This window comes from Amblyomma mixtum, chromosome 1 (genome assembly GCF_055824585.1).
Source record: "Amblyomma mixtum isolate Tamu chromosome 1, ASM5582458v1, whole genome shotgun sequence".
Lineage (NCBI taxonomy): Eukaryota > Metazoa > Arthropoda > Arachnida > Ixodida > Ixodidae > Amblyomma > Amblyomma mixtum.
Genome location: NC_143012.1, coordinates 234631621 through 234659501, shown reverse-complemented (window position 1 = coordinate 234659501; position 27881 = coordinate 234631621). Strand labels below are relative to the sequence as shown.

Sequence of the window (27881 nt, the reverse complement as noted above, 5' to 3'; positions counted from 1 at the left end):
CTTTTTTCAGACTAAAAAATGACTTAAAAAAAATTGACATAAAATGAAACTCTAATGTCATTCCTTATATGGTATCATTCTTTCAAAATATAGGAGAACTAAGCAAAATAATTCCACAGTTGTGTGCTCTGGACATTCCCAATGCCACATAACACAAAAAATTGAAAAAATTACCTTTATTTTTCAAACAATAGTTTTCTTAAGTAAGCATAGTCATCCTTGGCATAAAGGTTGCATAACCTGCTTCATACTTATCCTAGAATAATTAAATTTGGCAGAGGTGATCCCACCAGTAATATAAACTAGCCCCACAAGTTACAAAGAAATCGAGCAAGTGGTTCAGAAGTTCACTGTTCACAGTCAGAAGTTCACAGTCTGCATCAGGCTGTTGCCACCGTGGCTGCTTCTGCAGCTGGCTCCGCATATGTCAAGCAAGTACGCAAAGGTCACTTCACGAAGCACGCGCGTCTTAGTCAGTCCTAGGTACATGCAGCCATGCTGTCAGTCCCATTTACATCCGCACGTGCTGAACTCTGCCAGTCTATGATGACAAGAATTTATGCGCAGCTTTTCAACCGGCATCAAGCACGCGTGTCTCAGTCAGTCCTAGGCACATGCAGCCGTGCTGTCAGTCCCATTTACATCCGCACGGGCTTAACTCTGCCGGTCTACGATGACAAGAATTTATGCGCAGCTTTTCAACCGGCATCAGCTGCTGCGCATGAAATGCGCACATCTCTCAGTCCGATATTTCAAGGAGACTCGTGCGCTCCGCGGCTAGCGGTCTTGATGGATCTGGAACTTTTGAGTCATGGTGACACCTCAAACGTGCAGGTGTTATCTCCCCGGGCGTGACGGTGCCGGTGCAGGTGCCGGGCCAGACAACCGACCTGTCTGTGCCGTCCAACTACTGGCCCAGGCTGCAGTGACAATGGCCCATGGTTGGGTACCCGACCGACCTGAGCCTCGCCAAGGGTAGCAGGTCGTACGCCAACCTCCAGGACCATTTCCCGGCCGCCTGCGCCAACAAGGACTAGTCGCGCTCCGACACGCAAGCTCTCTCTTCTAGTCCGCACGGATACCCAGCCAGCGCACAGCGGAACTCTCGATGAACGATGCAGCAGCGTACGTGCGTGCCCCCTTGCAGGGAGCGTGAAGCAGCAGTGAAGTTTTGTGAGTCACATGGAGTCACGCTTAGGTGGCAAGCACCACCAACCCAAATTCTCGCTAGCCGATCCTCCGATCAAAGTGGCCAGAGAGATTTGCCATGCGGGTTGTGTTATCTCTCATTACCCTAGATACAGTGTGTTCCAACGAGTGCACCAGCATTTTTTATCGGTGCACATTCACCGTCTATCATGAAGAGCTGGACAGATGCGTCATCCCACTCCAGCAGATCCATGGTCGAATGGCCAACTGCACTTTCACTTGGCTTATCAAACTGACGTACTGTGCTCCTTGTTCGGTTTGTTTGCAGAAAAGCTATGTGTGCGTTTGGGTGCAAAGGAACGAAATTCGCTATACTCTGCGACTGTTCTTGCCAATGCAGTCAAAGTTACAGAGCCGAAATGCACCAAGTCTTATTTAAGGCATATTTCTAACATAACTGCACATTTTCAATGCTAGGAGCCATGTTGAAAGCAGTCACTTTGATACCAACAGATTGTTTAGGCATGTCTGGTTACATCAAGTGTATGTAGATGGCGCCACATGCATCTATGACGAAGCAAACCAATCGTGCAGCAATCAACATTCCAGGTGGGCGCCCTGTGGCCGAAATGTTGGTGGACTGATATAGTTACAAACGTTCCGCCCCTGTAACTTTCTCTTCACTGGCGAACAAAGTTGTCTCGGAGTATAGTGCTAGCTTTTACAAAGTGTACAGGTTCCAGCATCAGCAGAAACAGGACTTCAGCTAGGTAGACTTTGCAGTAAAGTGATTGCATAAGCAACTCACAAAACGACACTGCTGCTCACTGTCCCTGTGACCACTGTCGCGTGTAATGAACACTCTAACATGTGTGCCTCGATCGCTGCTTGTCGCAAACTTTGGTGGACGACGAGACCAGGTGATTCCGGCAAGAGCCACCGAGACTGCTACCAGAATATAAGGACCTTTCTTCTAGTCGACCATGCCCGCAAGCATTCCCTTTCGTTGTCCTTTCTTGGTGCGTCACCATCTCTTCATCTTCTACCCTCTGAATGAGGTGTCTCAAGTGTTGTCAATGTTGTCATCGCAATCGAGCTGCAGCTCTTTTTCCCTAGGCCTCGAATTTTCGACCACAAGCTTCTTGGGCAGTGCAAATGCGGTCCAGCCGACACTATGTGTGTTCTTTAAGTGGGTGAATGAAATACAACACTGCCCCTGCCATCCACTGTGACATTGCAATGACATTTGTTTTTGGTCTGGCTTTACTCAAGAGATGTGCAGCTATGGCATTTGAATGTTTCAGTTTGTTCACTGTACCCGGGACGCCGGTGTTCCCACTTTGTCAAGACTTATCCTGAGACTGCAGCATTACCTTGCGCACCATGTCAACAGTCCTTTCTCTTGTCATGTGTGTGAACCTTCAGAGAGATGTTTTGGGAAACTTGTACAGAACTGTACGCAAAAGCAAAACAGGCGCACACTTTAGAAATGTCAAGAGACATACTTTTAATATAGCTCATCCCAAAGAGTTTCGGTAAAGACAAAGCGAAGAATAAAAGAAAATGATGAACGTCATTTAGAGTTCGTTCATGCTGTCACATTTCTTAAAAAAAAGGAGAGAGAAATGCTGACATCCTTCACACGTTGCTGCTTTGGGCACTGTTCTTTGAATTTCATTTGATCAAAATAGTTTGGTGAAGACAGAAGCTCGGCACCAAAAAAAGGGTACCAAGAGGAACTTAATAACACATACAAACTGTCAAAAAGAAAACAAAAAGTATCACCACATCAACATCAACAAGTAACAGTGTATATTATCTATCTACAAATATAAGTGACCATAAGCTGTCCGATTCCTTTGCTACAGTACTTGCCAATCTTAGGCAAGCAAACACTGTATGGACATTTCTCGACCACAGATTTCACAGGGCATCACCGGCAATCTGATTTTAGCAAAGCGTGGTCAAGAAAGGTAAAGCAGCTGTAACGAAATGGCGAAGCTGCAGACTTTTAAATTACAGGTGCAAACCGGTTATACATTTGATTCCATTCATTCGCGACTCTTGTTCGATAAACATGCAATCATTTGCCATCACTCCGACTAGGCTAGTGTAGTAAACAGAACAGTATAACGTGAACAAAAATCACACGTTTCGTTACTCAGACACCAGTCCAGGACTCTTCTTGGGAGGTGCCCTAGCTAAATGTGTTGGCAAGTGAAGCGGTAAGGTTTGTAAAAAAACAGTCAGCACAAGCTAGCCGGTCAGAATGCCCGATAGGAGGGCGGCGGGTCATAAGGGGGTGCAGTGCCACTGATGCTTCCATAGGCGGGTGGTGGCAGCTGTGTCGCTGCCAGTAGGGGCTGGCCCGCAGAGCTGCGTTCTCGTATCCACTTGTGGTATGGCGACTGGGGGAAGGGTGCCCTGCCTCGTTCTGACCACAGCTGCAGCACGGTTCCCAGTAGAAAGAGAGCGCCCCATGTCAGGGACAGTAGCACGTCTGCATTTCAAGCACGAAAATCCGTCACTTTCCAGGTTACCTTAAACACTGCTGGTAAGAGGCTTAAATGACAGGAAGTGCCAAACATATCTTATCAGGTCTAAAAAACTTGACGCTTACAAAAGCAAACTCTACGATTTTACACTGTACCTACTACATTGAAGTTGTTTTAATCCTTTGAATGCTATTGCAACAACATTCATTATTTATCAGGTGACAACAAAAGCAACTACAAAAAAATATATATCAATATAACATAGATCTCAAAAGCACAATTCAATGGTCTGTGTTATCACCTTCACTTGTTTCAATGGCATAAGAACCAGAGTTTGCTCCTCATTTGTGTAGTAAGAGTTGTGACCAGCTTTTACATCAGAGTGAAAAAAACTACTACAGACCTCAAGACGAAAAAAGAAAAAAATTACTTGAACAAACTAAGCAGGTTACTAGTTAAGAAGACTTACCATTTAGCTGGAAGGGAACTGTGTTGCTTGCCTGGTAGCCGCCCGGAACTAACGATCGCCGCACAACGTTAAGCACCACATACGACAATGATGTCCCCAGGTACTGGTCTGCTGCGAGGATGGTGCAGTAGCTGCCTACTAATGTGCACGACAGCACGCTCAGCTGCAGAGAAGAATAAAAAAATGCGAAGCAAGGCACACTATTGACATCTCTTTGAAACACAGCATCAGCTAAAACAAACTACGTCAGTACTAGCTCTGCAACCATGCCGCGTAAATTAATTTCCTAAAAATTTTTACACTCCAGAATCTGTTCTCTGCATTGTCAACTTCACTCCAAAAGGTGCCGAGTACAGCCACAGCCACATTTTCAATGAACAAGTTAGCTAAGAAAAATCACCAGCTCAATACCGCGATGCCATCTTATCTCTTGCACCTGCAAAAAAGTGCAGAACACATGGGGGAACCATGGTCTGCTCCGATATTAAGTCGCTCAAAGGTTAGACATCACAATTTTTATTTTTATACTGCTTCAATTACATGGCATTTATGGAAGCCTGTATACAGCTTTGTTAAAGCAATGCTAAAGATAACTACGGAAGAATCAGCTAGAATGATTAACCAATGTTTGACAAAAACAAGAGCAGACATGAGCCTTCTCTATTTTGTTAGGCCTGCTTAAACATATGAAGTAAAAACGCATCACTCGCGTACAGCCCATCTGCACGATATTTAGGGTGATGTATCACCCCCAGTATGGCTATGCATGCAGGAGAAATATGAGTGCACACTCACCAGTTTGGCCTGCGGGAGCATAAGCACTGTGGGCAGCAGCATAATACAGCTGAGGAACACCCAGTAACTCATACTGTTCTGAAGGAATGACACTTCCCCTGCGGACAAATCAACATGCACTAGCTGAAATCTGTGCCATGCCTTGGAAGCAAGAGAAAAAATAAAAGGTGGAGGCACACCAACCTAAAGGTGTGAACAGGACAGTGGCGGCGACCAGGAAGCCGAACATTAATCCCGAGAGTGATATGGACAGCACCGGGATGGCAATTAACCACCAGATCGCCATCCACAGGATTCCACCGAAAACCCCTCCAACCAGAGCGGCCACAAGTCCATCTGCGCAGTCCACAAGCTCACAGTCACACTCTGTTGTCCACAGCATGCCATGAACACCATCCGCTTAAACAATGAAACGGCAATGGGCGCATGCCACAGTAAAGGCAGGATCTGGAGATTTGCAAGGTGTCCTTAAAAAGGTGTTACGAATAGAAACAGGGTCAATTTAACATACAGACTTGCTTTCACAGCTCTGGGCTATATTAATGAAACGTAATTTCTCCATCCGACAAGAACAATAAAACAACCCCCCCCCCCCTAAAAAAAAAGAAGTCACAATGATTAGAGGTTTCCACTGTAATAGGCTTAAAAAAATAAACACGCAGCTAAACATCTCCAGGGAAATAATGCGACGAATGGCACGGGCACTTACCACGTGCAGACGCCCTTGATATGGCAATGAATACCATGAAGCTAATCAGTGAAAATGCGAGGAAGCCAAAGAAGAACATCTCTGCAAAAAAAACAGCAACGGCAACATGACATTCGCTTCTTGCCGCAACCAGTGCGACTGGTGGGCGAGCAAGCAGACAGCAGCACTTACGAAATGAGAAAAATCGGTGTCCCCTGAAGCAGATGATGAGGCCAGCAACACTCAAGAGCAGGGCAATCACGAGTCCCCAGGCACTCTCTGGGGATGACAAGAAGTAATACAAAGTCACACTTTTGTTCCCGTTAAAATGCAACTGCTGTTCGTGCAAGGATCTTGAGCCACCAAGTGCTTTCTTAACAAAATGGCTCTGAGAAGAAATACACGATTACCGATAAAAAGGTCCTGGAACACTTATGGCAGTTGTACCCGATGTTACAGTCAACCACTCACCACCAATTGTGGTTTCTGTTGTGTCAAAATAAAATTCACAGCGGCACTAAAAAAAATTAAAAATAGGTGGGCGAGGGGTTCATCACAAATGGGCGATCTTCTTACAAAAGTAAACAGCATGTTTATTTGTTCTTTATGCACCACACACGACATGGTTTTACGCGTCAGAAGACACTTCACTGTAATGACGTGCAACATCACAGCGACGCAGAGATGGCATTTATAGGTCTTTACTCACCGAGCCGACGGCACATTTCTGACTGGGTGTACCACAGGCATCCGTAAGTAGCAATGGGCACATAGGCTGCCTCGTGGATTTTGCCATCCCAGGTTGCCTGCTCTACTAGCACCGCGTACACAGCGCCTTCACCGGGGTAAGTCAGGAACAGCGCCCGGGTCTTCGGGTTCTCACGATAGGCTTTCACCTTGGAATTGAAAGATAGGTTTACGTACATCAGAAACTGCCATGACTGCAAATCAGAAATATGTTGGTACAAATCTTATCACTCAACTGGACAGAACATGCAGACAGGCTGCTTGGTTCTTCATCATTAGTGGCACAAATAACGTAAGGAATGGACAGACAAAAAAGCATGTCCTGTTATCTTCCCAGCTGTGGGAGAATTACACACTGAAATTAAAAGGACACTAACGACAAAGTGAAGTTGGCCTGTATCAACAGGGTACCACATTCTAATTACAAAGAGACCACTCTCACAGAAAACGGGGCTTTTACAAGCTACAAAAGACCGAAAAGCAAAATACAGGCATTGCACTCAATGGCTATTTTGCAAGTAAACTGCCTGCGTCAACACAGTTTTTTTGGGTGCAGATGCCTCAGGCTAGGCTCCATCACCATTCACTTCAAAATGGTAGCAACCAGTCCATTCTGGTGCAAGTGTCTTGAGTTTGAAACATGGCGGAAACATTTTAAATCAAATTTTCTCGGCCATAAGTGTGTCTTTTCCTGCTGCACAAACGGAGCAAGCAAATTAATTTTTATTGAGAACAATCCCTGGAGTCAATTTAATAAGCAACTCTAATTGTTATGCAAAGTATACTGCACTAGAAAGAAAATGCTGTAATAGAAAATAAATATTACAAAAAAGGGAAGAGTACACTGGGGTTGCCACTCAGTACGAATCTAGCTGGCTTTCAGCTCTGAATTCTGACTTCAGAAATTAACCCTACTTAGAGATTGTGGTTTATTTCCTCCACTGAGCAAACCAAACGTTTGAGAAGATAGACTGACCTCACAAATGGAACTGACCTCTTGATGGAATGGTTTTATATTCAAGCTTTTTACTAAGCATACTGTGTCTCGAGACCACATTTGTGCCATTCAAGCATATTACGTTTTAGAGCATCCAGTACAGTTATAACAAGCCATACACACACAGATTTTCCTTCATAAGGGATGAAGTTATCTGACCTCACAGAGCTTCTGAAACCTAAATGCGACAAAGTCTTTGCTGAATAATCTTATTATATGTGACCTACAGCTGTTTTTGTGATAGTCTATTACCGCAACACGCATAAACTGGCACACAAGATAATTCTGATAATGACTGCAAGCAGCAGAAAAGTATGTACAGTAGAAGACAGTATAAGACCTCTCTGCTCTGCTCCAGGGATTTTACTTGCTTATAAAATGCAAAAATATAGAAAATCTCCACCAACTATGCTGGCTTTTGTGTGAACTATTGCTTGTGGCATGCTACAATCCCACATGCATAGGCATTATTGGCTTGGTGGAAAATTTTTCATTCCGCGAGGTGAGAACAAAGCATCTGCAATATTCCGCGGAAAGCTTCCCGCGCACAAACGCATGTGGCCTTTCACGCAGAAGCGACAGTGCACTTCGTCTCAATGGCCCATGGTCATTGAGAAGTTGGCTTTTCACCGCAGCTCACGAGCCTAGTGGGTGAGCTCGCTGAAGGTATCTCGAAGAACAGCAAAAAAGAAGAAGAAGAAAAAAAAAAACTCGCACGATATTTGTGAAAATTTGGTGATACTGCCTTCGACAGGCTCCAGTATCATGACTCTTCTAGCAGAAAAACGTGCGGGCGTGTTGTCTCCAGAACCGCAGAGCTAATCGCGCTTGCTTGTTTGAGCACATGGGGGAGCAAGTGTGTCAGGCACCAGCAGAAGTTCGTTTGTTACCAGATTCTACATATAAAGTGAATTAATACAATTAAATTATTCAGGTTACTATCATTATATTATTCCTACTGATGTCCACTAATTACCATCATTATATTATTCCTACTGATGTCCACTAATTACCATCATTATATTATTCCTACTGATGTCCACTAACAAAATATCAGCAAAAAAATAGTGCGTGGCTGCTTTCAGTGAGAAATGCTAAAATCTGAAATTGTTCATGGAATCGCGGAAAACTAGTGGCCTTACTTATGCCATTGGCGGAACCCGTATGACCAAGACTAGTCAGGCAGATGGCTTCTATAACAACAGACATTGTTAAAAACTTGCTCTTCAGGCTTTTGATGATAGCGTTACAGATGACGCCACAGGTTACGCTGCGGACATGGGAAATACGTGGACTCAGGGGAGGCTCTGTTGTGAATATATTTTGTGAAGCTGCGAACGAGGAGGTGAGAATGTGATTTAGAGCCTCTGAATTCTAGTTTCTGGAAGCAAGCATACAATGTATGGAATTGTCTTCAGTGTGGTTTACACAGCCTAGAACTTATGCACCTCTGAGTAGCAAGCACATTACATGTAGAACGAATTTTCAGCCATAATATGGGCCTATGAAACTCATAAACGTGACCACAATTTTGCAACTAAAAATCACTTTTCCCCTCACTTCAGTTCTAATTAGGGGTGTGCGAATATCAAATTCTTCGAATACGAATCGAATACGAATACTTGGCTCCGAATATCGAATCGAATATCGAATATTCAAGGACAGACGCATTTAACCACTACAAAACATTTATTTGAGCACCCAAGAACATCACAGTTCAACTATCGATGATTAAATGAACACAAAAGGTGTGTGTGGCTGCACAAAAAGTATCAGTCTCGAAAATTATTCTTAGAAGAGTGGAAATATCAGAGAAGATGGCTGGTACACAGCATTGATTAAGGCTAGCTTGCCATCGGCACGAACGCGCGTTGCTGGGATGAACATAAAAGGTTGTCGTGAAGGAAAACCTGCTGCTCCACATGGTCAGGCCGAAGTAGTTCCCTTCTAGCTGAAACGACTCCTCCAGCCACAGAAAAGGCCCTCTCACTTGGCACTGACCTGGTACGTATTGCGAGGTACTTCGTGCACAGCTCTGACTATACCAGTTTCGCAGGTATAGCCACAAAGAAGCTCACCAGCGCAGTCAGCTACGGCATGGCCCTTGGAGGAAGGAATGCGCATTGCTCTGGGCGCCGCCTTGTTGTTATGTCTCTGTCAATAGGGCTTGCGGACCGAAATGAACGCCGGTGCTCACAATGAATATTCGGCTAGATACGAATATTCGCGTCGGGTCGAATATTCGTGACTATACGAATACTTGGATTTCGAATCGAATACGAATACTAAAAATATAATATTCGAATTATATTCGAAAATTTCGAATATTCGCACACCCCTAGTTCTAATAAAAGATCGTAGCTGGCTGTAGACAAACAAATTTCATGTGTATGTGAAAAGAACTGAATGCAAAATGTATGTAAACAAGCTTAAACCAAATATAAATGATGGGTAGTTGGAGTAGCATTGAATTCAGTTATAGAGAACAGGTGGCAATAGACAGGGAGATGGTAGCAAATGGTTCAAGTCACCACAGTAAAAGTTTGTGCAAATATGAAGAAAGGCGGGGATAGGAAAAAGTTTGGTTTGGTTTGGTTTGGTTTGGTTTATGGGATTTAACGTCCCAAAGCGACTAAGGCTATGAGAGACGCCGTAGTGAAGGGCTCCGGAAATTTCGACCACCTGGGGTTCTTTAACGTGCACTGACATCGCACAGTACACGGGCCTCTAGAATTTCTCCTCCAAAGAAATTCCAGCCGCGGCGGCCGGGATCGAACCCGCGTCTTTCAGGTCAGCAGCCGAGCACCATAACCACTGAGCCACCGCGGCGGCTAGATAGGAAAAAGTGCTTATAGAAAAAAAGCTACTTGAAGCAAGGCAATACACAGAGGTAACTCCATCAAGGCCTTCTAGAGAGCTTGCCGAGAAAATATGCCGTCACTAAATGCACAACAATAAAGAGCAAGAAAGTAGCAACAATGTAATGCACTATGAGCATTAACTGAAATGCAAACAGCAAAACGAGATCTTAGTCGAGAGACCCTCAACTAATTCTATTGGCCCACACTTGTACTTTCTCTCTCATAGCTAATGTCTTTCTGCTTTTGTGTCTGTGTTTCAATCTTCCTGTTTGCATTTCATTTGACGAAGATGGTACATCGATATTAAAGCAGTTAGCCATTGCATACCGGATGGGCATTGCTTTTCACTGACGTGGGATCAATCATTTTGGAGACGGCGGTCAGGTAGTGGTCTTCCGAGAGGTCCCACTGATCGAGATAGTAGACGTACAAGTCATATCGGAAGAATGGTAGGCTGCGACTGCACTTGGGAGCTGGGGCCTCCCTTGGCACACCCCCGCTCGCATGTTGAAACTCCACGGCTAGCTCCGTCGACTTCAGCACGAGCCGGAGGAAAGGCGACACCTCGACAGGGAACTCCATGTTGCAGCCCCCGGGCACCGGATCTGATGAGTTAATGTTTCATTAGCACTTTTCATCAGCAGTCTTCTTCACACACCTGACTGGTGCAAACAGAAGAAAAAATGCAACTTGTACGATTATGATGAACCCGATATTCCTTTTACAGCCCCAATAAAAACTGAGTAAAGAGGCATCATTTATGTTTTTCCTAATCTGCGTCATTTTTAGTGCTGCTGTTGAATCCATACCCAAGAGGATGACACACAAAAACACTTAAATTTCACAGCAGAATAAGTAATCAACAAAACAGACCAATTAAACACCAAGTGCCCTATTATGCCACCAGGAGAGAAAAGCAAATACACAGCAGCCTACGTATAAGTGCTCCGGCACTTCACCGCTTCAGCACCACAGTCAACACTGTGACATGACAGACCAGATGGCATTCCCTTCGACGTCAGGCAAGCTGGTTAGACCACATCGGTAATAGCACAAAAATCATGAATGAGAACAGGAAGTTCGTGCGCCCTTTTTTTCTGTTCTCATCCATTTTTTTTTCGTACTGCTACCAATGAAGTCTTCTCTGTGCGTTTTTTCCATGAGACAACCAAGCACTGTGCTGGAGAATACTTGTACCTATCAGAAAAATTTATACGTTCTCAGCGGTACAGCGACTTGAACCCTGTGCTTTAAGCACAAGGGGCCGTTACTCTACTGTGAGGTTGCTATTGCAGTCATGGCTGTTGACCAAAGGTTCTCGCAAACTTCTGATATACTGCTGACATGCCATTCCTACACGTAAGATGACCTACTGTCGACGTCACTCTTTCACCCATCCCAGAAGGGGCCAAGAAGTCTGGCAGTTTCTTTATTTCAAAATCAGGCCTTTGATAAAAGTCAAGGCGCCATAAGATGGGGTAAGAATACACAATGATGTGACAATGCACAAAAAAATGTGCATAAATGCCATTCAAATATGAAAACCAATGGAAAGGTGCCACTTAAGTGCAAAAATGTTTCCTCAAGAAAATGCTACTTCTGATGTATGCAATGCTAACAAGGGTGCAAACCGTCAACTGGAATAGATGGCCCTTCAGACCATGGTGCAGTCGAGAAGAAGAGGCACTCTCTTTCTGAAGTACAACAGAAATCGAAAGCAACGAAGAGATGTGGTGTCTAATTTTGATTCACGTGCTTAGTACCTGTCAATGTTTAAATTAAAACCACCATTTCCGATAATTTCGGCATCCGGAACTCAGCGCTGATCAAAACAATAAAAACAGCAAGCCAGAAATCAGAAAAAGGTGCTTGTTTACGGCAAAAACAAAAATTTTTAGGTTACTGGTCCTTTAATTCTGCTGCAAAAGCTGTCATACAAAGCTAAAAGAAAAGCTTCAAAATATCTCTCGCAGAAAAAGCACTAGCCAACTTCAGCAATGGCCACAAATTCCTAGTGTAAGTTCTTTAAAGCACCTGGGGTACCTACTATTGCTCCTGAGATGCTCTGGAAGACATCAAGAGCAGAGCTGGCATGCCTTGCGACTAAGCCTCACAGAAGTGGACTAGTGCTAATATTAAGGCGGAAGCCTTTAATGCCTCATCGTTGTAAGCAGGAGCTGTCGACAGAAATGTCACGCTTTTCAGTTGGTCGAAACGGTCGTAACGTCACAGTGCGCGAATTTCAAACGGGGCCAATTGTACTTTGGCTACTAACCATGCAGCCAATTAAAGGGATCATATAGTGATGCTCCAAGTAAGTTTGAGTTTAGTTAATTGCTTACTTAACCAATTAGTCCAATTAACCTTTCTAGTCAGACCAGATAAATAAATAAAACCGAGTTAGAAATTGGCCGAGCTTGGGAATCGAACCCCGGTCTCCGGAGTGCGAGGCGAGCACGCTACCACTCCGCCATGCCAGCTCGATGGTTTGGAATGAACAAAGGTGCGTCTAGTGAATACGGTGTCTTCGTTCACTCCCATCTTCCTCCCTCCCCGGTACCGGGAGGTTCAGGTGTGCACCGAGATATGCGAGACAGATACATTTCCTTTCCTCAAAAACCAATTTACTGGAGCAAGGCGTATTTGTCCGCGTTTCAGATTGGTCCAAACTGTCGTGTTTGACGGTGTCCACCGAAATATGTGAGACAGTTACTTCGCAACTTTCTTTCATTAAATATAATTTTTCAACTAGTGTCTACTGAGATATGCAAGACAGTTAATGCGTAATTTCCTTTCCTCAAATACAATTTTCATTTTCTTCATTATGGCCCCTCTTTCTTCTTTCACTCCACTTCCTCCCTTCCTGTACAGTGCGGCTCAGGTGTCCATCGAGACCACAGAGAATTACTGTGCCATTTCCTTTCCTTAAAAAGCGTTGCGTTCAAAGGGCAAGGCATCCCGCCGAACGGGTGGTGGCGTTCAGCGCTACAACACGCTGTCGCGTTCCACTCCTAAAGGCGAAGCTTAAGCGTCATTAATTGGCAGTTAATTAATGCACCAACAAAATGTGAAGTGAACAATCGCTTAGCAGAATGCAGCACTCAGGCTTTCGCCTTTCAGCACTTTAGCCGCTAAAATTTCTCGTAATTTTTAGCTGTGCTAAGATAGCCAACGGAAGCTTAATACTTGTGGTGGGTAATTTCAGTTAGACTGCACGGAGACTCTTCTACAGAAGTGTCAATTAGCCTCTCTTGCATTTGCTCTCCAGGTGCTAATAGGCTGGTGTTTTTGCACTGCCACCTCAGTTTTCCTGTTCATGTTTCATGCGTTACTGATAGTATCTTTCACTTAGCAGTCCCCTCGCTCCTCAACCTACCTGCTTGTTTACAGGGGGATGTTGAGGGGATTGCTTTGGAGCGCATCCTTATCCTATCAACCAAGAAAACTTTGCCAAACTGAAAATTACTGCACCCGTGGTTACAACACTGAGTAGAGGGCAATAAATGACGCTCCATTGCTTCCCCTGTTAGGTATATTTAAAGATAAAAAGATGCTGAATCGAATATATACTAGCGTGGCTTTCATGGCGCAAACATATATAATTTAGAATTGGTTTATACTATGTGCAAGTTGTACACTGAAGCAATGTACAGGTGTGGCCAAAATATCACCGAGCATACATCAGTCCTTCTAGTTTTCTCACGCATTCCATAGAAAAGACATTTTTTATTTATATTTTGAATTTACTGGTAGTCAGCATTATGTCAAGACAGGAGTTGCAGTAGTAGAATAACATTAAACACAACACAATGGAATAAAATACAATTCAACTTTGCAGTTATTCAGCAATATAAATTTAGTACGTAGCAATTAGGCTAAAAAGCACGGCATAAAAGAACATGAACATAACTTATTTCCTTCAGACCATTCAAAAACAAAAACCGAAATTTGCGTGAAATAAAGATTTACGGAGCAAAGTCGCCACATTGTGACACAGCGCCACACCCCCCACAGTGTAGATGACTGCTTGCATTGTCTGCTAGCCAGAAGTGTGCACGTGTGCGCGTACGGCAGACATTCCTCGTGACTGTTACTTGTTTCGTGGTTTCACTGAGCTCTGTCGTGACCGTACTTCTGACCACGTGGGCCCGATCAAGCAGCAACCGTGAACAATCGACGAGGCCGACAACCTCGCGACGGCGGTGGTGAAGTGAAGTGGGTGCTTGGAATGCCGCCCTCCGAGCGAAATTCCTTGAGCGGAGGTGACCACGGCAGTAGTGGCGAAGGCCGGCGACGCGCCGGGGGTATTGTCCGAGCAACCACAGCGGATGCAGAGGCGACGTGGCGGCGCCAGTCAAGCTGGCGGTTAATTGAAGACTTCTGTGTTCCCGTCTCGGGTTCTGGGCAACAGGTGGGGAGGCAAGTTCATTCACCTGCTGGAAGACTGTGGGAGATTCCTTTCCAGCCGGGCTGGATGAGTCAGCATCTCCCCCTCTCATCGACCCAGCTGCGAGAGAGTGGAAAAGCCCGCACCTGCCCTGCTGTGGGTGGTAACAAGAACGTCCCCTTCGGTCCATCCGATTGGACAGTGCTCTTCGAACATTATTCCCCAGCCAGGGATCTGGGGAATCCGAACAATATTTAACTCGGCTGTGAGTGTGGCCGAGAGAAGCCTGCTAGCTCCAGTCGACTACGGTTGACGAAGACGTTCCCCTTCCACTGAGAGCCATTCTCAGTCCCGCTCTATGTAAATAATGTAAATAAGTGTATAAAGTTTTTCGTTACCTTCCTCCGAACCCAGTCTCCCATCCTCCTCGTCCCATGACCGGTCTCCGGCCATGCTACCCGTGTCACAACAGCTCTTACTTACTTGTTTACCTCTTATGTTGCAATGAAGACAATAATTGTTTATATCGAGTACATAATGCTGGATCATGACAACCTCCGTCATTCTTTGGCACCTAATATTCTTTTGGCTGAAACATGGTTATTAGCGCTAAAAATAGACAAGGGACAGCGAAAAGATACCTACGGGACAAACACTAGTAACCATGTTTTAGCACTAGTAACCATGTTTTAGCACTAGTAACCATGTTTCAGCCAGTGAATCAAATCTACCAACCCCAACTAGCCCAGTCTTCTTTATTCATATTCTTTGTTGTGCGCCATCTTGAATACAGTGATGAACGCGTTGAGTTCTGTGTCAAAGCACAACGAACAGGTCACTGCCATCCACACAAATGAATGCAGCCGTCCAGCAATGGTATACTTCCTTCAGTCCTGTTTAGGTACTGACACAGCAGTCGGCTTGAAAACTGCTGCGAAGCAGAAGGCAGTCTGAACGGGCCATTTTATACCCTCTATCTGCATGATCAAGTTGTTTGAGTTTTTTCTTCTCGCTGCGCTAATTTGTTTCAAAAGGTACATGTACGGCATTTATATATTCTTTATTACTGTTAAACTTTAAGGCTACTGTGTATCCTTCACATCGTAACAGTAAGCAAATCTTGCCTTGGAGAACTGCAAAAATGTTTGAGGATTCATATCCCTAAACGTAACAACAAATATTACCTGGTCAAACTAGATAAAGGTATGCAACCGTCAGCACCATAAGTTGGTATTTGGCTGAGTGTGAGTGTTCTCCCTCGTAAGCTCATTGCTCCTGGCAAGCAAAAATTAAGAGAAGAATGCGAGCAACATATGTACTATGTCAGTCCATGGAGCAGAACATAGCAGCATTGAATATCATACATACTCAACTATCTTTCCCTCTATGCATGGCAGTATTTACTTGGAGAGAAGTAATAGATATTAATGGTTGCATGAATATGAAGACAATCGATTTCTTTCGGAACAGCAACTTAATATGGACGGTTCTATTTCCGGTACCTGTTTTCCAAATAGCCCCCAATTTATGGTTTGTATAAGACTGGCACGGCCGATAATTACAGAGCTAAAGAAATCTTAATTTCTTCAAAACTCCTTGCACACGCTTAACCGCATTCATGTGCAGTGATCTGTAGCATCTTCGCAGCAACTAATTTGAAGCTTGCGCTTCAACGTAGTAAGGAATTAATTGCTGAAGCTCCTAAATTTTGTTGATTGCATAATACTCCTGTCACACGGCCAAAATTGTCATTTTAAATGAGTGACACTCAAGTTTAGAGTCATTTGTGCAGCGTCACAAGATTAGCTTCACTGAAATTGGCTGCAAAAGTCACAGCATCACAGTAAGCTCGGCGAGTTCAGTACACTCGGCTGAAGCACTCTTCACACAGTAGACGTGAACAGTCAGCTGTCCCGAGCAGTGAAAATTCCTGTACAATGCTGGCGTGATTTACTTTGCGGAATAGTTTGGAGAGGCATCGGCGTTGTCTAGTCAGGCCAGATATGTGTGCTTACTATCTGTGAACATACCTGCTGGGCAGTACGCTATCAGCACTGCATTTAATCCGCTTGATCCTTGACTCAAGAAAGCTAGAGAACCAGACTGTGTCTTTCTTGAGGCAGGTCAGTGCTGAAAGTACACGGGCTTCTGCGTGAGCTTAGAAAATGCTAGCACAGCACCTAATGCATCGTTCCGAAGTTCGTCGTGTCTGCCCAGTGAAGCGTCTCTCGTGTAAGACAGGTACAGCAGCTTCACCTTAGAAAAATAGAGGAAGGAAAGCCCATGCACAGTGCGTTGCTGGAAAAGTACATTTTGCATGGCATTATCTTCCCAGTGTACCACAGTGTCGCCACTGTGACACTTCATGAGGCGCAATGCACCCGTTGGCAGACACACTAAATTTGCCCGTCTGACATCTGTAAAACTATATCACTTCTGTGGCACAGGCAGTGGATTGTACACTTGTGAGAAGGAGACCACGGCATCTACTGTAGTCGTCGGCCGTGTTCCTGGTGCGCACCACCTGGCTGTGCCCAAGCCCACCAGGCCGGAACAGACCTCATTTGTTCACCCCAACCCCATCCCAGCCCCAACCAGAAGACATGAGCAACTGACGCCACTGCCATGACTAGACCCATAACCCCAGCGACATGAGAAGCCGCCTACATGTTCTAACACAGCCCCCCATGCCATTCAGTGTGCTCACGGGCCTTAGCCATCGGCTCCAAGTGACCTGTGGCCCAAAAGCTTCGCAGGCCAGCGCTCATCTGATCATCCGCTCATGCACCGTGGCAGCAAGTGCTTCACTTTCTTCCTTTCTCTGGTCAACCAGTCTTTGACTCCAACTGCCATGTCGTGCTTCACATCATCAATACCCTTATAGTTCACGATCGGGATGACTGCTCATCGGCCCCAGGTCATGTCACGGACTAGAAGAAGATGAGGTGGGCAGTGGCGAGGCCAGGAGCGCTCACTCTAGGCCCACAGCCATTAAATTATGCCATCACCATCCATCATGTCATCCTGTTTTCATCGGCTTACCATCACGTAACAATATACGGCAAAGAATATAAGAGCCCATTACCGATCCTTGCAGCACACCTGGTTGAACTGATTTGTTAGAACTAAGAGAAGAGTTTAATGAAACAAATTGCTCCCTTTGTAACATGCATGCCTCTATCCAGTTTATTTGCTGATTGTTACTAATGAAACTAAACAATTTTATAAGCAGCTTTTTTTGTGTGAAATTCTGTCAAATAACGTTTTCCTCAATTAATTTTATCAAGTGTTTGGTCAAAATATGCTTAAGTGTTCTGCAGCATGTTTTCATAAATTATGAAAGAATTATGAATTTATGAAAGAAGGGCGTTTTCATAAATTCATGTCAAGCAGTAATAATGCACATTTATCTGTCAGTATATTTTTCCAACTGAAAATAAAACATTGGCATGTGTTTTGAAAATAATCCATTTTTTAGCACCTGTACAAATATAGGCTTTGTCAAATCTGCTTGTACACTGGACATGTCGTGCAACACAAGCAGATGAGGTCCGGATTGCTCTCGCGGCCTCACATTCTGGTTCAAAATACACAATCACCGACTCCTGAGGGGCCTGTTGGAACGTCGAACAAGGCTGCACTCCCTTCCTAGCCAATCGAATCTACCGAAGTTGCACACGGGATACGGACACTACACACCGTTACCTTATATGGGCCCCTGCTCATCAAGGGGTTGGCAGGAAACGAGGCAGCAGACGCTCTCTCACTGGGCTGTTTTCTCCTCCCCACCTGATCAGGAACCCGATTTTGATCTGGTCTATACGTTCAAAGATATCGCAACCTATTATCAAGACAGTCATCACCTTTACCCTCGCCCATGTAAAGGTCTGTAGAAGGCGGATGAGCGGCTCCTTCTCCGCCTCTTCACCAATACACTGCTGTGCCCGGCAGCACCGAAACATTTTGACTCCTCCTTTAGCGGCAACTGCCCGCACTGTAGTGCAGTGTCTTCTGACACCTATCACATGGCGTGGGCCTGCCCCTCCAACCCCGCTATTCCCCCCATCCCCAACCCAACCCGGGAGGAATGGGAGGCGACCCTGCTCGGCTGCCACGACATACAGGCCCAACAAGCCTTAGTCGGGCGCGCCCGGGCGGCGGCCACCGCCACTGGGGTCCCATACTAGGGACCCCAGTGAGCGAGAAATCCGTGAGCGAGAAATCCCAGAAGCATTAATTAATGAATAAAACCGAGTGGGAAATTGGTCGAGTTGGGGAATCGAACCAGGGCCTCCAGAGTGCGAGGCAAGCAAGCTGACCACTCCACCACACCAGCTCAATGGTTTTGAATGAACAAAGGCACCTCTAGTGTATATGAATGTTGTCCCCCCCCCCCCCCCCCCCCCCCCTCGTGTTAAAGAGGTGTTAATCAACCTAGCTTGTATTTACTTTCCAAGAGCTAATACATAGGTGTTTTTTTGTCACCACCTCAATTTTCTTGTTCGCGTTTCATTTGTTGCTGATGGTACCTCTCTTATCAGATATATTGATGCCACCAAGATGCATTTCATTCTGGCTTTAAATCCATGCTACGTTCGCTCAAGATAAGCCTCGCGCTCAAAAAAAAAAAATTATACTTCCTTTCACTTCAACATCGTCCTTATTAATCTCCCAAAACAACTGAATAAAAACTCGGGTATACGCCGCGGACTATACAAGGATGGCATAACAATTTAGATAGGAAAGGGGCTCGGGAGGCGAGATACAGGATAAACTGCAGCAAGCGACAGACATTGTCTGAAAGCATGTGGAAAGATTTGGCTTCAAACGTGCACTGCAGAAATTGGAACTTCTGTTTGCACACAAAAGATCTCAAGAACACTGCAACGCCAACCATCGAAATCGAGTTGGACAGGATCGGTATCACACCCTTCCCTTTCATCAAGGTGCTAGGCATACTTCTACAGAAAGACAAGTAACAATTAGATGATCCGCAAGCTCTACGCCGCAGCTGGCCAAATCCTATACATGCTTAGGCATTTCACTAACAAGAATTATGTAATGAAAAAGCACGACACAACACGCCTCATACAGACCTTCGTCCTGTTCAGGTTTGTGTGCGCCACACCATATGCTACATTCAAGCCCTGTGAAAGTAGGCAGGTAAATACACTACTCAGGAAAGCATATAAACAAGCCCTCAGTCTACCCATGAGCACAGCCACTGATAGATTCCTAGCTCTGGGACTCTATAGCATTCTAGAGGAGAGCTCATAGAAGCCCACCTTACCCCCCAGCAGCAAAGACTCGCAACCACCTCAAACGGCCGACGACTACTACAATGTCTCGGATATTCTACTGAAAAAATAAATTTCCCATGGTAGACATCCCTGATGAAATCAGAGCCAACATACGAATAGCCTCCCTCCCTAGTAACATGCACCCAGGGCATCCTGAAAGACGACTAACTGTTTGTTTGTTTTGTTTTGTGAGGTTTAACGTCCCAAAGCGACTAAGGCTATGAGAGACGCCGTAGTGGAGGGCTGCGGAAATTTCGACCACCTGGGGTTCTTTAACGTGCACTGACATCGCACAGTACACGGGCCTCGAATTTCTCCTCCAAAGAAATTCAACCGCCGCGGCCGGGATCGAACCCGCGTCTTTCGGGACAGCAGCCGAGCACCATAGCCACTGAGCCACCGCGGCGGCAAAGACGACTAACTGTTAGAGCCTGAAAGATAGAGACTGCATATGGCCGCAGCAACAGAGATCTACATGGACACAACTAAGCTAGAGCACATACGCAGACTGAGGTGGTCACCAACTCTTACCCAGGCTACGCTCGCCTCATGCTCAAAGACAATACCACGCTGCAAACTGAAGAGGCAGCCATCTCACTCCCCATCACAAAAACCACGGCAACTACTATCATCACAGACTCACAATCGACTGCAAACCCACACAGTGGAATAACCTCTAAAACAGTGTCCAACTCCTCCAACAATTACTCCTCACAAGAACTGTGACTATCGTTTGGACACCAGCTCACTCCACTCTCTGAGAAAACCTCGTCGTTCATACAGGCACCAGAGATTTAGCCGGCTGGGCTCAAAGGGAGGACAAGCAGCAGATCAATCAACTGCTGCTAGTCGTTTTCAGAGACATTACACAATACAAGTTGCCTGGAGGCAATTACAAATCCATACTTTCCCAAACTCCTATATATATTCTTTTATGTACCCCACAGTATATCAATCCCACTAGATTTCATGTTCTAAAGCAAACCTAAATCATATACTACATGAGTGCCCTAAGGGCTTACCCCTGGGGGACCCCAATTCTCAAGCCAGAATCAGTGGGAGACAGCGCTGCTCTGCTTGTATCTGGAGACACAACTTCGGACACTGAGCTGGGTCCTAGAGGCCGCCTGGAAGCATGGACTTCTCGCCACCTGACGCCGCCGTGAGGGACCATGCAATTTATTTCAAGACGACCCCTAACCCCACACCCTCCTTGTCTTGATGACAACAAAGTTTTGCCGCTAACACCACCACCAAAGACTTTCCTGGCAAACATATCTTCCATGCCACAAATCACTTACGAAGGAACAAGAAACATATTCAGACAACTACAGAACAACACTTTCCCTTGCCCCACAAGACTAACCAAACCTTAAAGGTGCACTGAAGAGGAATCTGAACTCGTCTTTTTGACGCGGGAACTCGATCTGCACGTTCCCAGCATTCTTAGAAACTTTGACTTATTGTCCTGTGTGGCTGATTTTCCTAATTAAATCGAATTAACGTCCGGCTCCCGCCTTTCTTTTTAATTCTCCCTCGTACGGTGGGCGGAGTCGACCAACGCGTGGAGTGCCTTTCAGCCAGTCCCGCGGCGGCTTGGTGTTCTGCCATCGGCGGAGTAATACGTAGTAGTCCGTAGAAGCAAATAGTCCGCGCGTATTTTTATTTCTGCGGGCTTATTTTGCGGCTATATTATCTGCGAATGAAACTACTTATTCACGGAAACCTAAAAAACAAAATAAAGCGAAAGCAAAGCCTCCACGGAGCTGGCTGCAAGGCACTCCACGCGTTGGTCGACTCCGCCCACCGTACGAGGGAGAATTAAAAAAAAAGGGTGGGAGCCGGACGGTAATTCGATTTAATTAGGGAAATCGTCCACACAGGGCAATAAATCTAAGTTTCTAAGAATGCTCACAACGTACAGATTGAGTTCCCGCGGCAAAAAGACGAGTTCAGGTTCCTCTTCAGTGCACCTTTAACCTAGCCTAACCTTAACCTACGCATTAAACTGCCCCCAATGTGGAGAACCCTCTATATTCTACCACATGGTATGGGCTTCTCAATGCAATACGACCATCATAACTATCCCCCATCCAACTAACGAGCAGTGGGAGAGATAGCTTTCCATCTCTGACCCTGCTGGCAGCTGCAGCTGACTGAATGAGCGAAGACGGCAAAATCTACCAGGGTCCTTGGCTGAGGACTCCACTCACACGGCACTCGTCTTCAAAAAATTTTCTTTGCATAAAAGTCCTTCTTTCTCATCCGCTTATTCCATAACTGTACTAGTCGTTCGCCACAGCAGATCTAATCGGTCCTGCTCTCAACAAATAAGAAAAAAAATAAAACTTCAACCCTCCAGTCGAACGACAAGAACATGGGCTTGTCCTTTCAAGCCTTGCCGCACCAGGTTTTCTCCTGTGCTTTTAATTTCCAAGAACGCATTACCAACTTGCCCAATAGCCAACCTTTCCCAGCCACATGGCTTTTATTTATTGTGAGTTTAATCACTAGTCTTCATATTTCTGGCTCTCAGCATCAAAACAGGGCCCGTGTTCTTTTAACTTCAGCCCCTCGAAGTGTTCACTGAGTGGCTAAAACAAAGGAAACTGATGTGGCACTCAGCCCCAGTACAAAAATTCTGTTCGACCAGCTGTTAAGGTAGTGAGGCAGGCGTCGCTGCCAAAATGCACTCAATTCCACGACTACTTTCCTGGTTGCATGGCCTTCACCACAAAAGATGGGGCTATAGGATGAAAACTAAGAGGTCTGCCATCAACTTGGATGCAGCTGTTTAGCAGGTGCACTCAAAAGTAGTGACCAAAAATTTAGTGCTGTTTGCTAATGAGCAAAACTGTACTTCAAGGTGCGTTTTACGAGGATGACGAGTATTTTATTGGTACACGTAATTTTTCCTTTTCAACGCATTTTACTTTTACCTAATAAAGAAGCTTACACAAATGCGGCAGGGTGTAGGAATTCTATCTAACGAGCACGTACAGTGCAATGTTACCACTCTGCTTTTCTTTGCAACTGAAAGGTATGACTACCTCTGTAGCCTCAGCGAATCGGTGAGTGCAGTTTCAACATGTCAAGTTATGCCCCTGTCACCAGCCACTTTCGATCCACACTGAGCCAATGCTCATTGAATTCAATGCAGATAAGAGGTTGTCATATGACCATTCTCAAGTGAACCTGCTTGGCTCGATCACGATTCTCTGAGCACCCTTGAGGTGTCAAGCGCAACTGAAAGCAGGCGCTGACTCTCACCCACACTGAGCTATAAAAATAAAAAGAAGTTAATAAAGCAAAAGCACAAATGTTAACGTATAAACTGATTAAAAAGTGTGATAGACTTTTTTAGTGAACCATGCCTGCTATACAAAGGCACATTTATAAATAACCTCAACAACAGGGTCTACTGCCGGTGCAAACACAGCTAGTGTTTCCATGTGTATGCCGGCCGATGCTGCGACCGCTTCCGCTGTGTCTGTGTCGCTCAACTGACAAAAGTATGTCGGCTAAGAAAAAGGAGTTTGATGAATCGCAATCATCACCCCGCACGGCGGACAACAGCATGCTATGGATGTTGGCGGACATTCGGTGCCACCCTACAGAGATGAGGGCAACTTCTCAACTAGCATTGAAAATACCTGTGCAGCACCTGATGCTTCAATCGTGCTCGAAATTCTCGATGCAGATCGAATTCAATTAGGATCGAAAGTGCCCATGTGACAGGGGTATTATAATATAGGCACTGATCTGCAATGCCGCTTGCCCTGTGGGCGAAATGTCTGGAGACTGCTGTTAGACACATCATGTTTGCATTCTGATGGCCATCAGTTTGATTCAACAGACTGACTCAGGATGCCTTTACAAAAATAAGGTTTCAACAGCTCTCAATTCTGCTCACTGCCTGTACTTCTAGGTTTTAAATAGGTATTTGGAACGGGGCAAGTGTTGGGTACAGAGTGGCAACCCTTTTCGAATCCGACCTCCACAACATCTCATTTCTTTTGACAGAGAGAGGTGTTGAGCGCTGACTTGTCCCTAGAACTTGCATCATTTTGCACTGCCGCCATCAAGGAATATCACCAGCTAGCTCAACTTGCCATCCTGGCCAATTTGAATTGTAGAAAACACCATGGGGGGAGGTAACGGCTGCACAGAGTAAAGGGAACACCTAGGACTCTCATATACTGCTGAGAAAGAAGCGAGTGACTATACAAAAGGCAAATACTGTCACACATTCAATACTGATGGCAGAGAAAGCTGCGCTTAAGGACTCTAGAACCTGCAGGATGGCAAAGGTATAATTAGTTTGGCTTGCTGCATAGTTGGAGCCTCTTTCAGTAACCTGAAGGACACCTTCACAATGTGCCTCTCAAGCCGTTCAGCCATGGATAATTGAACAAACCAGCAAATGTGCGTCAATGCATGGGCCGAACTAGCAACTTGCAGTGTGCGCTAGAAACTGGTGGCATGAGTGGAAAACCTTATTGAAGACTGACAGACAATTAGTTGCTCAGCAAACATTACTCGAGTTTCATTCCCAATGGCCATTGAACCTCCCCTGGATGTCCTGGGGACGTTCAGGATGTCTTCAGGACGTCCAAGAGACGTTCAGTGCCCATTGGGATTAAGCTCACTCCTAGAAAACTACAGAGCGTTGGCTCCGAGCATTTCATGCATGAAATTCCTTACGCACCTTTTGAGCCATGCACGGTGACTACAAGAAGTGCCGTGACGTTGTCGATGTTTGAGTTGTGGATATAGGTGGTAGCATCTGTAGTCCACGCTTCAAGCACAATGACCAAGCCTGTGTTGGTGCCCGTGTCACTGGCTGCAGCTGGAGCAGGCACCTCCGCATTGTATGCAATGGTCACTGGCACATTCTGTGTGTGTGCTTGGAACATCAGGTAGCTAGCCTCCGACGGGATGCCAGTTGCACGAAATGGAGTCAGCGATCGTCCCGGCAAAGAAGTCCTCACATGGTACGCCTTCAAACCGCTTGACACATCTATGACGACGCTATTTGTGGCTTTTAGTTGTTCATCTGCAAAGGGACCAAAAGAAAAGGAAAGAAGTTGTTGGAATGGAAATGAATATAAAAACGCACAGCTTCCAAAACAATCACAGATGACACTGCACCCTCAGTTGCTAAGACAGATGCTGATAATTTACAAATGTTTAATTGAAAGCTGAATATAGTGATATCACCATTGGGCCTGACAACAACTTCCTGATGCTATTTGTCAAACCCACATATTACCACGAAAAAGAAGTTTCGGATTTCTTGCATGACTTGCAAAGCTCAGAAATACTGTACAGTGCAAATTGCAGTTCTTTTACAGTGATTAGTGCATAGAATGCAATAAAAAACAATGCAGGAGCAAGAGCCAGAAAACTATATATGATGAGGCATGTCCAGCAAGCTCTGCCTCCTGGGCTGTACTTTTTTCATTAGGCGAAGGAATTAAGAGATGTTACATTCAAATGAAAGATTAGAATGACTTCTTTAGCAGTGGCATATAAATTGTCAACATATCCCTTTCTGCAGTTATACACTTTCCATGCTGTCAGAGAACAGTGAGGATAGCTGTTGACGACACTGATGACACACTGCACCAACCACTTTGTCAGATGCATGTCCATATACTTCATATGTTCCTTCAGATTGGAAAAGAGCAAGAAGCCATATGATAGGAGGTCAGGACGCTATGGTTCAGGAAGTTGTTGGTGTGATCAAGAACTTCCCTCATTGTTCAACAACCGCATGCAAAGACTAGCCAACCAGCGACAGATGTGCATTGCCGCCGGTGGGTACGGCATTTAAAACCAATGTGCTCCCGTGAAACACAACATTCCAATATTTATATCTGTAGCATCTCTCGATTCAATGACTTAAAGGGTGATGGAGAACAACTTAATTCAGTTCCGGTTCTCAGTTTCGATGGAGGCGAAACGCAAAAGGTACCTGTGTGCTGTGCGATGTCAGTGCACGTTAATGATCCCCAGGTGGTTGAAATTATTCTGAGCCCTCTACGGCACCTCTTTCTTCCTTTCTTCTCTCACTCCCACCTTTATCCCTTCCCTTATGGTGAGGTTCAGGTGTCCACCGAGATGTGAGACAGATACTGCGTCATTTCTTTTCCCCAAAAACTAATTTTTCAATTTCATTTTCAAATCAATTATATGGCTCTTTCTGGTTATGTTGATGTTTGTCTGGAAGCAAGAAGACGTAATCATCGCTGACAAAATTGCACTTAAAAATTTTCGAACACAATTTGACACTTGATACACCCCAGTATACTCGTGAAATGAGCCCGTGATGGCGACACCTGTATATCATTTTTCTGCCTTCTCTAGCTTTTAAGTGCGCCATTTTCAGTTAAAATAGTGTGCTTGTTGATACAGGCCAACTTCAATTTGTCCTCAATGCTGCTTTAAGAAAAAAGCGTACAGTCCAGAAGGCAAACCATATTTAGCACAACTTGTATTCCAAGTTCCAAACTGCATTTCCATTTTACAGCATTTACAATAGGCTCGGCTAGCATGTTGCAAAGAACATCCAAATGCATTTTGTTCGGAGAAATGTCAGAGACACCAAGCATCAAACATAAAATGTTTGGTAGTGCAACCAATATTACCAGCTTTTGCACTGAACCATTGTGATCATCTGGAAAAGCCTCTCATGAGCATGACCGTATTTATTGTAGAGTTCTGCTTGTTCGACTTTTTCCATATGCATGATCTTTCCTGCCATTATGAAACAAGTGTTGGCTAGCTTGGCAATCGCTTATTTGTTACTTAAGCTCTCGATAAACCCTCTAGAGCTGGAAACTGCAGTATTTCTTTATCCTGCACTGACCTCTTTGTGAGAGTTGATAACGGCACTTACAACTTAACTCCTAGCACGAATCTAAAGGCAAAATGCTTGTCGTGAGATTACCTCTCGATAATGACGCATTCTATAACCATACATGCTACATGCTCCGTCAAAATACACGCGGACTTTTCATTCGCAGAACTGATTAGTACAAACTTGGCAGCAATTGAGGGGGCTGAACAGCAGCGATAACAATACAACACAAGTTAAGCAATCGGACCGGAAACTGTGCAAGGCAGTAGAACACTTCACAGACCCTTCCCTTCACTTACATAGGTGAACGACGTTGGCGCCAGAGACCGTTGCGTCAAGTTGTCGCAATTTTTAACCAATTTTCGCCACGACGCTGTTCGATAACGACCTAGCTCATGCTTCAATGCCTGAGACCATACCGATGAGGCTGATACATACTCTCTTCCGAGAATGATTACGCGTTACAGCACAACTAACAGCTGACACAGTTTATTAGTTTATTAGACCACTGCTCTGTAGATATAGTACACAAACGCTGTATGCTACTGAGCGAACTCCGCGTGCTGCGTCGGGAGTAAAACTACCAAGTTGCTATTGTTTCCACTGTATGACACGGAATGACATAATATATGTAAGTCATAACAGGTGTGATGACCTAACGCACTACTAAACCGGCAGAGGTAGATGATCAAAGAGTAAATCACGACGCCCCTCGAAACAAAAACGAAGTCAAAGGAGAACCGAGGGGACTTTGCCTCAGAGGCGCTGGTTCACTTCTCCAGCGTGAAGTGGTTCTTGCTAAGAATACCCGACAAGTGTTTCCTATGTGTTCCTACGTGCGGAGCGCGATTGATGATCAGTACAACAGCAACAACCGTAGCAACACAAAAGATTGATAGGAAGTGTACCGAACTTGGACAGGAGGTTTACCTTTTAATTCTCCATCGCGCACCAGAGAAAGAAAGCACAACACGATCACAAAGGGCCTCATCTTCGCACATTCACGCATAAAATCCATGTAGAAATACCCGCAATATAATTTGACAGTAACCGCACATCTTTCAGCGCGATACACACACAGCACCGCGAACGGCGCGACGGCGTTCTGACGCACCGACGCTCGATAAACAA

General features: G+C 45.1%; 2 protein-coding genes across 3 annotated transcripts in view; one reads left to right on the top strand and one right to left on the bottom strand.

Moving 5' to 3' along the window:
- Positions 1 to 2725, top strand: part of LOC149371158 (paired box protein Pax-6-like) — a 59362-nt gene extending 56637 nt beyond the window's left edge. For both annotated transcript variants that reach the window (XM_089564713.1, XM_089564710.1), the window contains exon 9: positions 829 to 2725. In XM_089564713.1, the coding sequence (XP_089420839.1) occupies positions 829 to 929 (101 nt within the window). In that variant the 3' untranslated portion in view covers positions 930 to 2725. The remainder of the gene's footprint in view (positions 1 to 828) is intronic.
- Positions 2640 to 27881, bottom strand: LOC149371157 (transmembrane 7 superfamily member 3-like). Its single transcript, XM_089564703.1, has 10 exons — positions 27681 to 27881; positions 24597 to 24944; positions 10529 to 10806; positions 6306 to 6492; positions 5789 to 5875; positions 5618 to 5698; positions 5092 to 5244; positions 4909 to 5006; positions 4114 to 4276; positions 2640 to 3649 (listed from the first exon to the last, which is right to left on the bottom strand). The coding sequence occupies exons 1-10, from the start codon at positions 27766 to 27768 to the stop codon at positions 3414 to 3416; spliced, it is 1719 nt and encodes a 572-aa protein (XP_089420829.1). The 5' UTR covers positions 27769 to 27881; the 3' UTR covers positions 2640 to 3413.